At 41.0% G+C, this 18,061-nt stretch overlaps 1 protein-coding gene across 1 annotated transcript; it reads right to left on the reverse strand.

Moving 5' to 3' along the window:
* Positions 1-6,056: 6,056 nt before the first annotated feature.
* Positions 6,057-9,035, reverse strand: LOC100494190 (uncharacterized protein K02A2.6-like). The gene has a single exon (XM_031902536.1). It carries the CDS (start codon positions 8,908-8,910, stop codon positions 6,082-6,084), a length of 2,829 nt encoding a protein of 942 aa, XP_031758396.1. The 5' UTR covers positions 8,911-9,035; the 3' UTR covers positions 6,057-6,081.
* Between the last annotated feature and the right edge of the window lie 9,026 nt (positions 9,036-18,061).

The following is an 18,061-nucleotide window of genomic DNA, read 5'->3' on the forward strand; positions in this document are numbered from 1 at the left end:
AGGCAACCCAGTCGGCCACCTCGCCCCTGCACCTCCCCCCACCTCGCGTTTGCGCGCATGCTCAGTCCTGTCAAGTGGGGGGAAGTCATTGCCATAATGACAACTGGCAGGGACAATGAGAAGGGAGCACGGGCTAGGGATAGGCAGGAGAGGTTCCTGTCTGGCACCCCCCAATCGTTGTGGTTGCGCCCTAGGCAGGTGCCTCTTTTGCCTACCCCTAGTTCCGGCCCTAATAATAATGAAGGGTTGCGTCTATTATCCTGCCCGTGTGCCTTTTGCAGCATGGGGGGGGCAGTGCTTAGCCTCCTTAACCTGCACATTTGAATGACGCCTATGTGCCTTGTGAATACAAAACTGCTCAATGCAAACAGCAGTGTATTTGTTGGGGGGGGGCTTTTAAAAGTCTCTGTTTAATAGAGGAATATATAAACTAAGGGAAACAATAGCCTAAAATGTACCCTAAATTGCTTAGTTCTTTTCATGCTCTCAGCAGCATTAGATCCATTGATTTGATATACAGAACAGCTTTAACACACACCACAGAAATACTCTACACACTTTATTTCAAAAGCAAAACACATACTGACCTCTTATATTCCAAATCCTTCCGCCCCTTTCGTACCAACTAAGCTGCGCTTTATGGCAAGGCTATCGTATGACTTTGTATATTTATATGAAACGGATGAGGGTAACATAACATTTTTTAAACAAAAGTACAAACATAAGGTCACCATTATAAAAACTGTTGCAGAGAAATATCTGCTTTATTAAACAGAGACCATTTTCATGTGGTGCACTAGTAATTTCCACAAAACAACCCAATTCTAGGAAAACAGGATTTTTTTTAGATCTACAGACATTACAATCAAGCAACACCAAGCTGAAACAAATTATTCCTCGTTCCTGGAGCTTGGCAGTTGGACAACTATGAGCCTGGAAGCAGAAATAAACACATAGAAATTGGGTAACTGTGTAGGCTAAAAACAAACAAAAACTTTAAAAACTACTTTTAGTAAAACTGGATTCTTAGGGGCACATTTACTAAAGGGCAAATTGTCTTTTTCTGGAAAATAAAAGGGGGGGGTCATCGCTAGCGAAACTTTGCGCCTCTTCACGTCTCTTAGTCTTGTGAATTTTCGCCAAGTCGATGAAGTATAAATTTGGTAATTAACTAAAGGGCTCTCCATTTCGCTCAAAACCATTTGATGAAGTGAAGTGATTAACTTAGATCTGTAAAGTAACTGTATTACTGTATTAATAAAAGTAAATCCTGCTTTCCCTCTAAAATAGTCATATCCAGTGCCAAAACGTATGCGTTTTTTCTTATTTACAATATTATTCTGTATATAAGTTGTTAATGTAAAACCTATTTTCCCCCTCCTGTATTGTTACTGACAGCATTTCACACATGCTGACTGGCAGCCTCCCACAAAGATTTGTTTTTTTAAATGAAATGATGAAATGATTCCAAAGAAATAATATTCTATTAACTTGTTAATTGTTTGTGGTTAATTAAAGTCATTACCAGGTGTATATCGTTTGTCCAGGTATTAATGCACTCAGAAATGTCAACCCTTGTGTTGCAATTTGTTAGAAATAGCTTGTTAATGTTGTTCTTGAACTGTAACAATAATATTTCCTTTTGGTTCCATTGACATTTAAAAACATAATTGGGTACTTTCACCAAGTTCAGCAGCATCATCAATACATACATATATCTGTCCTGTATATAGCCACTTATTTCAATTAACATTAGCTCACAAAATTTTGCTGAAAGATTGTGCCGCTAGAGAAAATTCACTAGCAACAATTCGCCAGTTTTCTCTAGCCACAGCGAAAATTCACATTTTGATGAATTAAACATAGTACCTGCAAAGTTGCACAGAAGTTTTGAGGCGAAGCTTCACTGCTTAGTAAATGTGCCCCTTAGAATGGAATAATGGATTTTTCTCCTTGAAATTCTAGTGACGGTTGCTCTCCTTGACTCCCATACATGGCTTCTAAGATTGGGTTGGGCTAGAATGGTGAATAGAATAGATTTTCCTTTGTGTTCGTAACTTAGATTATAAAATTCCACTGTTCCCACTGCTATTAATTGTACTGACCATGACAAGCAATACGAATGGCAGCCTGTATGGCACATTTGTGGGTAACTAAAGCTTATCATGCTCTAAAAGGCAGAAAATCTTTTACTGTTTGCCTTTTCTTTCTACAACAGTGTCATCCCCATAAAGGATTTTAAAGAATATAAATTGTTGCAAGTAGCAACTGTTATTCTTACTCCTCAGTGCTTTAAAGAGAACATTCACCTCAGTCCCTGCCCCAGCGGAGCTTACAGTCTAATTTTTCTATTACTCACACACTCTGATCAGCTTTATTAGGAGCCAGTTGATCTGCTTGTATGTCTTTGGAGTGTGAGAGAAAACTGCAGTGTCTAGAGGAAATCCATGCAAGCATACAAACTCCTTGTATATAGTGCCCTGGCTGGAATTCAAACTAGCACTCTAGGGAGCAATGCTATTCCCAACCAATAAAACTGGTACCTAAGGAAATATAAACTAAATTAGAGCAAGAGATGCATCTGTATGCATTTGTTATTGAATTGGTTTTTCAACCTTATGGAAATGTACCCAATTTATCTGCTCTGAGTTTCCCTCAATCAGACGAATGTTCTGTCACAGTTTAAATTCAGCATTTAATCCATTGCATTCTTGATTTAAATAGACTTTATTGGGAACCAATTGAATTTCCTTTGAGTCTCTGTCATTAAAGGGGTTGTTTAGCTTTAAATTAATTTTAAAATGAAATAGAAAGTGCTATTCTAAGACAATCTGCAATTGGTCTTTATTTTTTATTGATGTTTTTATAATTATTTTGCTTTTTGTTCAGCAGCTATGTAGTTTGGAATTTTAACAGCTAGTTGCTTGGGTGTAAATTACTCTCATTCAAGCCACTACCTGGTTGCTTAAAGACTGACTGAAATATAATTAGGAGAGGCCTAAACAGCAATGGGCATCAACATGAAAATTGTTTTTTCAACATGAATTCAGATGCAATGTCCCTGCAGTCCTTCTTTTTCCAACAGCGTTCTCCTTTCTAATTGTGTACTTATTACCAGTTGGTCTCTACTGTTTGTTAAGTCCTCCTCTGCGGACCCTTCTGGCTGCCCATTAAAGTAAAGTTGGTGGGGAAGAGCTTTGTTCAGCTTGCATTCACAGAAAACCTTGGCAGCCCCAGAAAAACTGCTAAGCCTGCTTACATTAATGCAGAGCTGTGGTATGAGCACTTTGCTTAGATGATCTTTTTATAATTCATGCAGGCAGTTTTATTTTTGCCTTGTTCTTTAATATGTGCCCAGTTCAATTTTTAGAGCTTTTTTACAGGTTGTTGGCACTTGTTTTTTCATGGGATAAGCCCACATCTTTGACTTAGGACTGGAGGGGGAAGGGGCACTTCTGCATTGCTGTCAAGCAGCATAACTGGTGAAACAATTTTACTTACTACTTAATGCTCAAACATGATGAAGCATCCATTTACTTAATTGTTTCCACGGAAGAGTGACTGGCCATCTGTTGGAAGGGTAAGTCATCCCATTAGCTTCTTCTTGGAGTCAAATTTGAAGATTTGTCTGTGCAGATCAGAATATCCTGAATAAGCACAAATATTTTCTAGATTATTGTCAGCAATGCAAAGCTAAGCCCGCTAGATTTTACTTGCCATAGTCCCACGCAAACCCAACTGTTCTAATAGCTGCACTAATCAGGGCCGGATTTCTGTTATGGGCGCCCCGAGGCCGCCCCTGTACGTCGCCCCCCCTCCACCCGTGCGCATGCGCAAACGCGCCCCCCCCCCCAGTGCGCATGCGCAAACGCGCGATAACCCCCCGCGAGTGCGCATGCGCTACTTTAAACTCCCATACGGAGCAGTGGGGAGAGGTCCCGACTGCTCCGTATGGGAGCCAAATTTAAAAATTTTCTTGCGGCGGGGCGGCATGCCGCCCCTAAACTTCTGCCACCCTAGGCCCGGGCCTTTGTGGCCTCTCCACAAATCCGGGCCTGGCACTAATGTAACTGGCCCAAATGGCAGCAGCATTTATAGTATAGTCATCAAACAGTATTGCATTCAAATCTTGGTCAGTGCAAAAAAAGGTTTTTTTCACCCTCAGGAATAGTTCATAATGGTGACACGTTTTTAGGAGCAGGCAATGTAATGTGTGTTCATGACCTCCTCTGTAACAGTCTTGTACACTGAGCCGCTCCAGTCTGTCCCCCCGGGCTGAGCTAATGACGTGAATGTGAGCTGTTTAAGCGTCCTTGTTCATTTACCTCATCTAGCCTGTGCGTTCTTCATCAACCAACAAATATGTTGAAACTAAATTACTCTCACCCTGAGGAGTAATGTAAAGTCAGCTTGTTTCTGCCTTTTGCAAGGGTTTTATTGAAAATCAATGACTGTCTGCTGTGTGTGTGAGAATAAGATTCTGTGGTTAATGTCGCCGCACAAGTCATAGAATAGATGTGCAATAACTTTCATTTTGTGTGGTGTCGCATTAAGTGAATGTTATAATGGATATTGCATGTACGGTGTATGAGCAAATAATATACATAAACAACACATTTGTGTTCTATTATCAGAATAGAGATTTGTTTCAAGGACTAATTGATCGACATACTGTGATACTGTACTTAATACAGAATCAGTCAGCTTTGCAGTTTTCCACTTTACACTTAACAAGAAAGCTGATAAAGGAATAAGTGCAAAAACAAACAACTTTCTTATACATTTATTTCAACACACAGAAGGCTTTTTTAAGCCAGTGATTCTAAAAGAGAACCATCATATTCAAAGCCTCCTTTTTAATGTTCTCCTAGTTGTTCACATGTATATACATGTAATATTTTATACATATACTGTATTTTGTGCATTAATTGTAGTACTTGACCAGGTAACTAGATAGAAAACAACCAATCAGAGGTTCCTTGCAGTATAACAATTTATACAAAGTTAGGTGCAGTTGTAAAACCGAAGCTATGAAACTTTTCTATTGTGACCTAACTTTCCTTAAAAAAATCACGAATGATATCACTGATAAATGCTGTCAGATTGTTCAACTTTAATCATTGTTTGTATTGGTTTATATTTGTGTTGTTACAATAAGGAAGCTTTACCTATAACCTCATTGCAAATGTCAATAGCTGAGGTATGCAAAATTTTTGTGGTTAAATTGTGGTTAAAAAAAGAAAAAGCAGGAGAAACCAGTATTCACACCAGAACTCAGGTAAATGTATACATAACTACATATTTTAGTCCCCACACAATACAACATGCCATTAGACCTTATGCCAACTGCTGTAATTATCTATAACTGTCTCTTTAGCTTATGGTGAAAGAGTTGGTGACAGTGAGCCTACCTTACTGGTGAAATGCTTTCCTTTAGAATAAATGAGAAGAATGGCTTGCCTGGTCTGAGGGTATTGTAGAATTTTACTCTGGCATCATGGCAGCACAACAATTTTAGAATGAACAGTTTTGATTCTGCAGTTTTGATTCTCTGTTTCCTCCCAAATTTACTTAAGGATTTTTTCCCATGTTCCAAAAACATAGTGACAAGCTAATTGGATTCTGATTAATTGCACTGTAGTGTAGGCCTGTAGTAAAGAACTTAATGGGAACTGTAACAAAAGGCACACATGTATAACTAATCTCAACCAATATGATGCTTGCTTTTGAACAGCTGTCCAGCAAATGCTACCTGCTGAAATAGACACCCCCAAACATGGAATTGTTGTGTTCATGGAATATAGAGTAACACACAGACAAGTAGCTGGTGGAGTAATTTCTGAAGTGGTGTGTCTTTAAACAACTTTTTATATTCTGGGTGTGTTATTATTGAAACAGCAGACCCTGTGTCTAGTTCCATCTTAACTGGAATGCCAGCTATTTTTGGTGTTAACCAGATGACAGATCTATCACCAGTATCTGCATGGTAAACATCAATACTTCCAAGTTCTGAATCGGTGCTATCGGCCACACAAGCATTTTCAACATCATGTAAAAGAAATGGTTAATAAAAGCCACAGGTTATAAGTTAAGTCTATCCGGGGGTCGATGCTCTCTTTGTGGATAACGCCTATCATTGTTGCTCTCTTCTCGGGAAGAAACCTGATACTCAGAACAACCAGGTTCAACCGATGCTTCAGAGAATGTGCTCTCCATTTCTGTTGGACTTACAGGGCTTGTTGCCTCTGGTGATGCCACAGTTTGGGGTTCAAGGGGTACCTCCTTGGTAAGGGGAAGTCCAACAAGGCCTTGAGTCTGGGTTTGCTCAGTGGTCACTGCAGTATTACGTAGCTGGTCGATATGACGACGCCAATATAGATTGTCTGCCACTCTTACTGTGTAACTGCATGGACCTCTCTGAGCAGTGACAATTGCTGGTAGCCATTTATTAGGCCCTCTGTAGTTTCTTGCCAATACAGTTTGTCCGACACTAAGCTGCCGCAAGGTTCTCCTCTCTCCTTCCCTGACATTAAACTGGTGGTTTCTCACATGACGACTGAGATCTGGTTTCAGCAAGTCTAACCGAGACCTAAGATTGCGGCCCATGAATAGCATTGCAGGTGTGCAGCTTGTAGTCGCATGAATTGCATTCCGATAGGATAACAAAAACCTTGCCAGTTTATGCTGCAGGGATCCACTGTCGTTTATCATTGACCGCAGTGACTGTTTCATAGTTTGTACAAATCTTTCAGCTAAACCGTTTGTTGCAGGATGGTATGGATTTGAAGTAGTATGTTTAATTCCATTGCGTTTCATAAACAATTGAAACTCTTCAGAAATGAACTGGGGACCATTATCACTGACAATCTGTTCAGGAATTCCCGTTCTTGCAAACAAGGTTCTTAATATATCAATTGTATATGAGGTACTAGTAGACTTCATGCCGAAAACCTCTGGCCATTTTGAATGGGCATCCACAATAATGAAAAACATCAGTCCCAGAAATGGTCCTGCAAAATCAATGTGTATACGTTGCCAAGGAGCAGAGGGCCATTCCCATAGGTGAACTGGAGCAGGTTGTGGCATAGACTGTACCTGTTGACATCCATGGCACTTGTTCGCCAGTTGCTCTATTTGCTGATAAATTCCTGGCCACCACACAAAACTCCTAGCAAGTGACTTCATTTTTACTATGCCCAGATGGCCTTCATGAAGCTCATCGAGTACTCTTGATTGTAACTTTTTAGGAATAATAACACGAACTCCCCACATTACACATCCTTCATGTATAGTCAGTTCATGTCTGCGTGAGTAATAAGGAATTAGTGAGGCTTTGTCCGTGTACTTCCAGCCCTTAAGAGTTGCTTCATAGACACATGCTAGAGTTGGGTCTCTTTTGGTTTCATTCTCAATCATTTTACAGGTAAGAGGAAGACAATCAATCTGATGTACATTAACATATTCAGCATTTTCCTCAGACGTTTCCTGACCTGGTAATGGCAGACGCGACAGTCCGTCTGCATTTGCGTGTGCCGCTGTCCGCTTGAACTCAATATCATAGTCATAACCAGCAAGAAACAAAGCCCAACGCTGCATATGTGCAGCAGCTGTTGCAGAAACTCCTTTCTTTGGGTGAAGTATTGCAACCAGCGGTTGATGGTCTGTCACCAGTGTAAACTTCCGGCCATATAAGAATTGGTTAAATCTTTTCACTCCCCAGATAAGGCTAAGTGCTTCCTTGTCTATCTGTGCGTAGTTGCGTTCTGCACTCGTGAGTGACCTTGATGCAAATGCTATTGGCCTTTCACTTTTGTCTGGGAGAACATGAGATATCACAGCTCCAATGCCATATGGAGAAGCATCACATGCCAGTTTTAATGGCAAAGAAGCATTGAAATGCACAAGGACATCATCGGATGTGACCAATGTCTTTGCTTCCTTGAAGACTTTGTCACACTGTACACTCCATTCCCATTTTTGACCTTTCTGCAGCAATTGATTTAATGGGTATAGCACAGTTGCAAGATTTGGCACAAACCGGCTGTAATAATTAATAAACCCCAAGAACGATCTGAGCTGCGTTACATCCTTGGGCAGTGGTGCTTGTAACACTGCTTGGATTTTCTCTGGAGACTTGTGCAAGCCACTGGCATCTATAATATGTCCACAATATTGGATAGAGTCCTTAAAGAAGGCACATTTTTCTTTGTTGGCTCTTAGCCCGTATTCTTCCAGCCGTGTCAAAACCCTCTTTAAGTTTTCCAAATGTTCTGATTCATCTGTACCTGTCACAATTATGTCATCCAGATAACATTTAGTATGTGGAATGCCTTGTAGGACTTGATCCATGGCCCTTTGCCATATGGCAGGCGCAGAGGCTATGCCAAATACTAATCTGTTGTATCGATATAGTCCTTTTGGCGTGTTGATTGTAAGGTAGTGTTTGGCATTTTCTTCTACCTCCATTTGTAAGTAGGCTTGTGCAAGATCAATTTTGTTGAATTTTAGTCCACCGGCAAGAGAGGCAAAGATATCCTCAATCAAAGGTAAGGGATACTTATCAGACTGTAGAACTGGGTTAATGGAAACTTTAAAATCTCCACATATTCTAACTGAACCATCCCTCTTTATAATAGGCACAATAGGTGTGCCCCAGTCACTCCAAGAGACTTTTGAAATGACTCCATTTTGTTCTAGACGATCCAATTCTGCTTCTACTTTTGGACGAATACTATAAGGCACTGGACGAGCTTTGTGAAATTTGGGCTGAGCATTTTCCTCAAGGCATATATTAGCCTTGATGTGTTTTAAAGTACCCATGCCATCTTTAAATACTTCTGAGGCCTGAGCTAAAATGGCCTTTAATTGTTCCACTGGTTTGGAGTTCTCAGCAGACACTGAATGTAGCATTTTAATGGATTTCCAGTCAATGGGTATTTTGTGTAACCACTCCCGGCCCCATAATGCAGGACCACCTGTCTCCACTACATATAAATCCAGCTGGCCTTTAAAATTATTGTACTCTACCTTAGCATTTAAAACTCTGAGTGGCACTATCTTCTGTCCAGTGTATGTTTTTAGTAGCAGCTTTGTTTTCTGAAGTGGTGTGTCTTTAAACAACTTTTTATATTCTGGGTGTGTTATTATTGAAACAGCAGACCCTGTGTCTAGTTCCATCTTAACTGGAATGCCAGCTATTTTTGGTGTTAACCAGATGACAGATCTATCACCAGTATCTGCATGGTAAACATCAATACTTCCACTACTTACTGGCCATTTTGAATGGGCATCCACAATAATGAAAAACATCAGTCCCAGAAATGGTCCTGCAAAATCAATGTGTATACGTTGCCAAGGAGCAGAGGGCCATTCCCATAGGTGAACTGGAGCAGGTTGTGGCATAGACTGTACCTGTTGACATCCATGGGTCAAAAGGCCAGCTGGATTTATATGTAGTGGAGACAGGTGGTCCTGCATTATGGGGCCGGGAGTGGTTACACAAAATACCCATTGACTGGAAATCCATTAAAATGCTACATTCAGTATCTGCTGAGAACTCCAAACCAGTGGAACAATTAAAGGCCATTTTAGCTCAGGCCTCAGAAGTATTTAAAGATGGCATGGGTACTTTAAAACACATCAGGAATTACTTTATTACTGAATACTGTCAAGCTCGCTCCGTTCGCAGCTCCCGTTGGTGCGCGTCCGGATTGACACCACATGTTCAGACTGACTCTGCGTGCATGTGCATTGATGCAGCGCGCATGCGCCTTGACAATATAAGTCCGCTGCGGCCTAGTATCCTTTGCGAAGTGATCATTGAGCATTGCCTTGACTGTAAGGGGGAGATTTACTAATCGCGACGGTGAAGAAAAAGTCGCAAATTTTTTTTTTCCAATACGATTTTTTCCCTTTCGGGATTCGGATTCGTGGATTAGTAAATCTGCCCCTAAGCATTATTACCTGCCTGATTCTCTGTGTTCCTGACCCTGCCTGACTTCTGATCCTGTTTCCTGCCGCCTGGACCGACCTTCTTGCCTGTCCGACTACGCTTTTGCCCGCTGATTCTGCTTTGATGTCTGATTCTTCCTACGGCACTCTTGCTACTCCTCCACAGGGGCCAGTCCTGTTCCTACTCTCAGTGACTGTTCTCTGTGGGAGGTGTAGGTGAGGCTAGTTATCTTCAGCTCCCTCCGGCAACTACACACCCATCCTTAAAGGCACGAGTACAACCTTGATAAATACTAAGGGGCACATTTACTAACCCACAAATCCGAATCCGAATTGGAAAAATTCCGAGGTTTGTATATGAAAGGACCTTTTTTGTGTCAAAATTGTAGCATTGTAAATAAAAGGTTGGTTGCATGGAAGGAGAATATGAAGAGCGGACAATGGCAAGTCACATGGTTCTAAAGTGTTGGACATCTAACTAAAGATTGCAATCAGTGCAATCAGTGTTTAGAGAAAACTGGACCAATAAAAAATAAATGCAAAAGGAAATCAGAGAAAACAGAAGAGCTGTGAGTTCATCAGTACCTCAGAATATTTAAATGATAGAAAGTGTTATTTATTTTATCCTTTGTATGCACTATAATAAGCTAGCTGTGAATGTATTAACCTAGCATAGAAATACTGGGTGGCAAAGTACCCTGACCTAGGAATGTGGAGAGCCCTGCACACTGATGTTAAGTTTCAATAAACTTTTGAGAAAGAGTTAAAAAGAAAATAACAAACTGCAGCAAAACAATCATTTTAGAAGAAATAAACAGCCAATCATTTCTGAGTGGGGTCCCAAGCTGGCAAATTATATAAGGGTCATTTTGTTTATAGATTTAGGGTATTTTACACCTGTGATGGGCAACAGGAGACAATCTTCCAACATCATAAATCATATGCTAACTGCCATTCTTTTACTTTGGGACACAGATGGCACTTTTTAGTTTGAACAAAAGGTACGACTCTAATAGAATTTCTCATTCTGTACCTATTCTGTTCTGTTCCTATTTTGCTTATTTGTATTTCTATATATGAGTGAGAGCTGCCTTTTTGCTTACATTGCTTAGGCATTTTCTATTACTGATAGCAGCAAGAGAACCTTCCATTTGGTATTTCTGAAGCATCACTGTCTAAGGTAAATACAAAACATTATGAATATTCACATTTATATATGAGTGAACAATGCAGATAGAATGCCCTTCTAGATTCCCTCCTTACACTACAGTTTATTTAGAGGTGAATCTTGGCTTTAGATTTTTTATTACTTATCTTGCTGTTCAGGAAAGGTTGCAAGGATCTGTGATCCAATCAAACAGATAGAAGCTGAAATGTAACCGAACCAAAGCAACAAATAGATCAAAACTCACTGCATATTGGCTTACAATCCCACTGTCCAGGAAGTGCTACAAATTAATTGAAAGGTAGAAATAAATAATCCCTATCAACTTGTATTAAATTGTATGGTGTTGTACCCCGAGGAAGCAACTGTTCAAGAAAACTCCATTAAATATGCCAACAACCATTAGACAACTAGCTTGTCTTTGTTTCCTACATATTATAAGGGCTCTAACCAGCATCAATTATGCACTGTATAGCATTTATTCAGAGAGCACAAAGTTCCCATCTTCATTGTCTATATAACAGTTCAGGCAGCTGTACCTAAAATTCACTGCTGCTTGCTCAAAACTCAGCATCATATTACAGCAGTGACGCCAGTTTACTGGTGAAGCACTGAGTAAGCCCTACATGCCAGCAGACATAGTGCTACTATTGACGTAGAACACTGTAATGTTCCCAGAGAAGGCAGTAAATCCTCAGGTCCGCCGTTACCTCTGATGTTTTTATGGCATTGTTCTATGTCCTCTTTATCTGATTGTTTTACTCGCCTGATTCTGCTGTTCCAATGGCATCCTAATTGTCTTCCTCTATTTTATGTGGTAAAGGCACAGTTTGTCACTTTATGTAACTGAATTAAAGGGGACATTGTGGCATTGTTCATTATTTCACTGCAAGACTACATTTGATAATCCATTTGGATTCATACAGTACATAGAAATGTTTTTCAGTAAGAATATTTGGGCCAGTCTGGGTTAGGCAAGTGGTCACCACTGGCATCACTGTAAATTTACTGTATACTTCCTATGCATTAATTGATTGCAATGAAAATTAACCCCATCCCTTGTCATGAAAGTTCTTCACTCCTGACATTCTTACTTTATCTTTTTTACCTTAGATAAATCCTTGCTACATGCTAATATATTTATCCGCTAGCTTTTGTAGCCTCTTAGGCTGATGTCACACCAGGGGTGTGGCGTATATTTTTGGCAAGCTGAAAAACGCTTGCTGAAAATATGCGCCATATGCCCCTACCTGTGCCTGCACCGTAAGGAATAGAATACACTCAGGTGTAGGCTCATGTAGCCGATATCCACATAAAAACATGAGAGAATACAAAGTCTCACGTTTTTATGCGTATTGTGGCTACATGTGCCTACACCCGAGCATATGGTGCTTATGCGTATGGCAAGCTTGCCGAAAATATACGCCAGACGCCTGGTGTGGCATCAGCCTTATCTCTTTATATTATATACTAAGTGCACCTTGCCCCTGTATTTGCACCAGCTGCTGCTTTTTTAACAAAGGCTCAAATAGCCTTTATTATTATTTATTAAGGGTATAAACTTTGGCATACACCTTTGGTATACACTTTGCACACATATCTACCACTGGTGCATTTTAACAGCACTCTGCACCCTTATGGAGCTTTTGCTTTTGTTAGCAGATCGGGTGCAAGATGCAGAGTGCCTCCAGGTAGCCTTGTTTTTACTAATTGCCTTAAACAAGTGGTAGGTCCACATGCCTCCCTTATGCCATGTAATGTTAGGTGAAAATCTTTGGCTGTCTGGAACTTGATACAAACATTTGCACCAGACAGTGGTGGGTACAAATACAATGGTGTAAGGTACATTGTAGAGAAAAAAAACATGGAACTCTGCACCTTGCTGGACTTTAGTAGATGAGCATTGTTTTTTTTTCCATCTTTTTCCAGGATGATAGGATTTCCTATTCTTCTATTACAATGGGTCAGTATATAAAGGACTATAAAAAAGCTCAGATTTACCTTTTTTAGGGCTGTGGCAGATGGGGAGATTAGTTGTATGCCATCCCACCGGCGATTTACATTCTCATCAGTGGGATAGCATTTTGGGGAGATTAGTCGCCCGCGACAAGGGAGATTTGTCGCACAGTGACTAATCTCCCCGTCTGTCACAGCCCTTAGTGCATGTAATGACATGTAATGTCAATAAAGAAGACAAACAATTATATGTTGGTATCTAGCACAGAGTTTGGCAGATCTCAAACCGGTGATTTATGGATTCCTATAAACTGTATGACTATAACATTTGAATAAAACTTTTAACCTGAAAGTTTTATCCAAATGTTATATTTGGAATCCTTTTATAATAAGTAACTGTTGTTGGCTGATGAGGGATGTTACTGGTCAGCCTTCTGTGTTTTTGCATGGGTTAGGGGTATCGGAGAGTCAGAACAGTTACTTATAGTATGATTTGTGCACTTGCATGCACAGACTTGATCAGAGTACAGATTTTGCTGCAGTAATAAAAACCCCAGATAAGTGAATGTTCTGATTTTTCTATACTTTGTTGGGGCTAATTTTATGAGGCTATGCAATGCAATACTGCAATACCTGTAGAAAAAGAGTGATGCATGTGATTTTACATATCTGCTGTCTCATCATTTTGATTCTTTATGTGCAGAATCTTTTGGCCTCTTGATATTACTTTGTTTCTGTTGTACTGTTTGTCCTCTTCCTTATCTCTACTGAGATTAGTGATGCACTATAAACAATTATACTATGCTGAAACATCTGGGTTTTTTTGGTTGTTTTTCTATTTTGGTGTTATTCTCAAAGGAGACAATTAGTTCTTAAGCTAATTTTATATCTCATTGCTCAGCCCCAGAGACGTGAAGCAGTGCATTTGAACATTCCTTCTCTGTAGCTCATATTTTGTAAAATATAACAGTACTCCTCACAAAAGCTTCAGATATTGGTTGTCTCGTCAATTGAATGGATTGAAGATTGAAAGACATCCAAGCAAAATCTGCGTTTAGGGCTGAATACTCAGGTGAAGGTAGAATCCCTATTGTTTCTACCTCTATATCAACGATTCAGCACTGAACGTTAGTGGAGGGAACGAGCAATCTTTTCTGCAACCAATGGTCACAGAAAAGATCGTAATTATAAGGTGTAATTGTAAAGTAATTTCAGCCAGCCCCTGTCAATTTGCAGAGACCTCCCTAAAAAACAATGTTTTAACAATGATATTGTCATATCTACTGTACCCTAAAGATTCTATTTTTAAGCTGCAAAAGAAATGTTGTGCTGTTAATCTATTCAATTGAACTATCCCCACCACCATAGCAACTGTACACATTTTAGCTGTGGTTATTTTTAAATGTTTTTCTGGAGTGCAGGGTGTCCAGGTGCTTTTCCAGACAGCAAAGTGCATATGAAGAAAGCCCCCCCCCCCATATGCCCTAGCTGTATCCACCAGCCCCCAGCATCTGCTGCAGCCTTGCACCTGGAGGCAGTTAACAGCTGTGTGCCCAGTTGGGTTCATAATATTACCCCAGCTCTACCAGTAGCTCATTGGTCACCTTCCCATAATCAACCTGGGCTAAAAGCTCAGCTGAGATACCCTGTTTACAAATATTGAGCAATACCACCCCAACCTCTTATAGTTTTCCTGAGTAATGCAGAACTGTGAGAGCTCATTTTTTATTGTACGCTGCTGGCACCCTGATACACCCTAGCCTGTGTATGGCAAGTTAGAGGACATTCCAGGTGCTTCCCATGTCTAGCACCACATTTAGAACATGCTGCTTAACATGGGCAAGGCGCAAAATGTATAAATAAAGGCCACCCTTGTATGTGCCTTAAGGGGTGGTTCACCTTCAGGTTAACTTTTAGTATGTTATAGAATGGCCTATTCTTAGCAACTTTTCAATTGTTCTTCATTTTTTTATAGTTTTTGAATAATTTAAAAACCCCATCTGAAGCCTTTCAAATTTGCCACAGAGGGGGAAAAATTCCTTCCTGGCTCCAAGATGGCAATCGGACCAGTCCCTGGATCAACTTGTACTAAGAGCTATCTAAGAGCTATATTCCCTCACTTGCTAATAATCCATCCAGCCCCTTCTTAAAGCTATATAATGTATCAGCCAGCACGACTGATTCGGGGAGGGAATTCCAAAACTTCACAGCTCTCACAGTAAAAAATCCTTTCCGAATATTTAAATGGAACCTCCCTTCTTCTAAACCACACATGTCAAACACAAGGCCCGCGGGCCAAATCCGGCCCGCCAGGCCTTGCAATGTGGCCCGCACCGCGCTGTCATCTCTGCACGCCGCTGATGACAACTTTTCCCAGCATCAGAAAAGTCCGCCTGCCCCTCACTGGATGAGTCCCCGCCCTACTCTATGCCCTTCAAGCCGTACGCCTGGGACGAACTTGCCCGCTCGGAGCTCCGACAGTTGGTGCACAATTACCGGCCCGCAGCATTGGACAGAAGCCCCTCACTATACGGAGAGCGGGAACCCCAAGCCCCGCCCACTTCGCTGTACAGCGCAGAGAGAGGATTACGTGGACTGTACGGAGACTACAGGCAGGCCATAGGGCGCTATGGGGACCCCAGAGCTCAGCCTCCGATGTACGGAGAAAAGGCTCAGAGCATTAAGGTGGAGTCTGACCTGCTCTGCTCCCGGCTGCTGCTCAACAACGGCACATACAAATGCCTTAAATGCAGCAAGGTATGAATGTGTAATAAGTACTGTACACAAAGTATATTCTATCATAAATACTGTGCATAGGAGTTATCAGCATTACTACTGGTATATACATTCCTTGACTCTGTCAATTTACAGCAAGTGACACATAAAGACAGTTTTTTTCTTAATACTAATGAAGTGAGGAATTGGCCTGGGCAGGTGAGATCTGGTGGGTAGAGCAGCCCCATCTTCTGTTTAGTGCACACATGTCAAACACAAGGCCCGCGGGCCAAATCCGGGCCGCCAGGCCTTGCAATGTGGCCCGCACCGCGCTGTCATCACTGCACGCCGCTGATGACAACGGAGGTTTGTGATCTCGCGGGCCGTACTTGCTATCTATTACGCATGCGCATAGATTCTATGCGCATGCTAATAGATAGCAAGTACGGCCGGCGAGATCACAAGCCTCCGTTGTCACCATGACTGTTCAGTAAACCATTCGGCCCTCGATTTAGGCTGGATTTTAGATTTTGGCCCCTTCTCTGATTGAGTTCGACACCCCTGTTCTAAACGGAGTGGGTGCCCTCGTGTCTGTTGGAAGGACCTACTGGTAAATAAAGCATTAGAAAGGTTATTATATGATCCCCTTATATATTTATACATAGTTATCATGTCACCTCTGAATCGCCTCTTCTCCAGTGTAAACAGACCCAACTTGGCCAGTCTTTCTTCATAACTGAGACTTTCCACACCCTTTACCAGCTTAGTTGCCCTTCTCTGGACCCTCTCTAATTTAATAATGTCAATATTATGTCTGTTAAGACATAATAAATATTTTCCAGTAGGCAGGGGAACCTATCACCCACGGAGAACAGAGTCACAGAATGAATGTTACAAGGAGACCTTTGAAGACTGGATCATTTAACAAGCAGAAGGCTGTCACTGTGTTTGCTGCTTGTTAAAAGTAAAATACAATTTCCAGTTATTTCCAAGCACATTTTCTGACAGCAAGAAAAAAATAACAGGACAGAAAAAACTATTTCCTCCAAATTAGCTGACACAGCATAGGCCATAGAATTGTAACATTTTATTGCAGAAGAAATTCTGTTGGCTCCTTCTAGTCTGCACGTATAAACATATGCAGAAGCACAAGCTATACTTCTATATCACTTCCACATTTATTAAAATCATGGGACTGATATCTGTAGTAGATAGGTCCTGCGAGTTTAGGATGTTGTTTAACCCACAATAAGGATTCCTTCATTAAAACATATTTATTGTCATCTTTCTATAAAAAAAAGTAGCTGCCTAGAAGTATTTCTAAAATAAATTCCCAGCATGCCCACAGAGATGCACCTCATAAGCAGGACAGGTGGCACTCCAGCCTAGACCCACAGAACATCAATCCATTACTAGTGTTACCACAGGGCTGGTATATTATTGGTTAGAACACCAAGTCGGTGCTGATGATTCAGATTTTCTGGAAATGTACTTTGTCATCCCAGCTGATCTGGCCCATCCAGCTAACCACCAATCCATCCAGTGACATCACCAGTCCCTGGATCAACTTGTACTGAGAGCTATCTCCCATAACCCTGTATTCCCTCACTTGTACTGAGAGCTATCTCCCATAACCCTGTATTCCCTCACTTGTACTAAGAGCTATCCCCCATAACCCTGTATTCCCTCACTTGTACTAAGAGCTATCCCCCATAACCCTGTATTCTCTCACTTGTACTGAGAGCTATCCCCCATAACCCTGTATTCTCTCACTTGTACTGAGAGCTATCTCCCATAACCCTGTATTCTCTCACTTGTACTGAGAGCTATCTCCCATAACCCTGTATTCTCTCACTTGTACTGAGAGCTATCTCCCATAACCCTGTATTCTCTCACTTGCTAAGAATCCATCCAGCCCCTTAAAGCTATATAATGTATCAGCCAGCACGACTGATTCGGGGAGGGAATTCCAGAACTTCACAGCTCTCACTGTAAAAAATCCTTTCCGAATATTTAAATGGAACCTCCCTTCTTCTAAACGGAGTGGGTGCCCTCGTGTCCGTTGGAAGGACCTACTGGTAAATAAAACATTAGAGAGGTTATTATATGATCCCTTTATATATTTATACATAGTTATCATGTCACCTCTTAAGCGCCTCTTCTCCAGTGTAAATAAACCCAACTTGGCCAGTCTTTCTTCATAACTGAGACTTTCCATACCCTTTACCAGCTTAGTTGCCCTTCTCTGGACCCTCTCTAGCTCAATAATGTCCC

Source organism: Xenopus tropicalis, chromosome 5 (genome assembly GCF_000004195.4).
Source record: "Xenopus tropicalis strain Nigerian chromosome 5, UCB_Xtro_10.0, whole genome shotgun sequence".
NCBI classification, from domain to species: domain Eukaryota; kingdom Metazoa; phylum Chordata; class Amphibia; order Anura; family Pipidae; genus Xenopus; species Xenopus tropicalis.

Bases quoted from the DNA above. Each gene is read 5' to 3' on its own strand.
- LOC100494190 (XM_031902536.1), bottom strand. From the start codon at position 8,910: ATGCTACATTCAGTGTCTGCTGAGAACTCCAAACCAGTGGAACAATTA.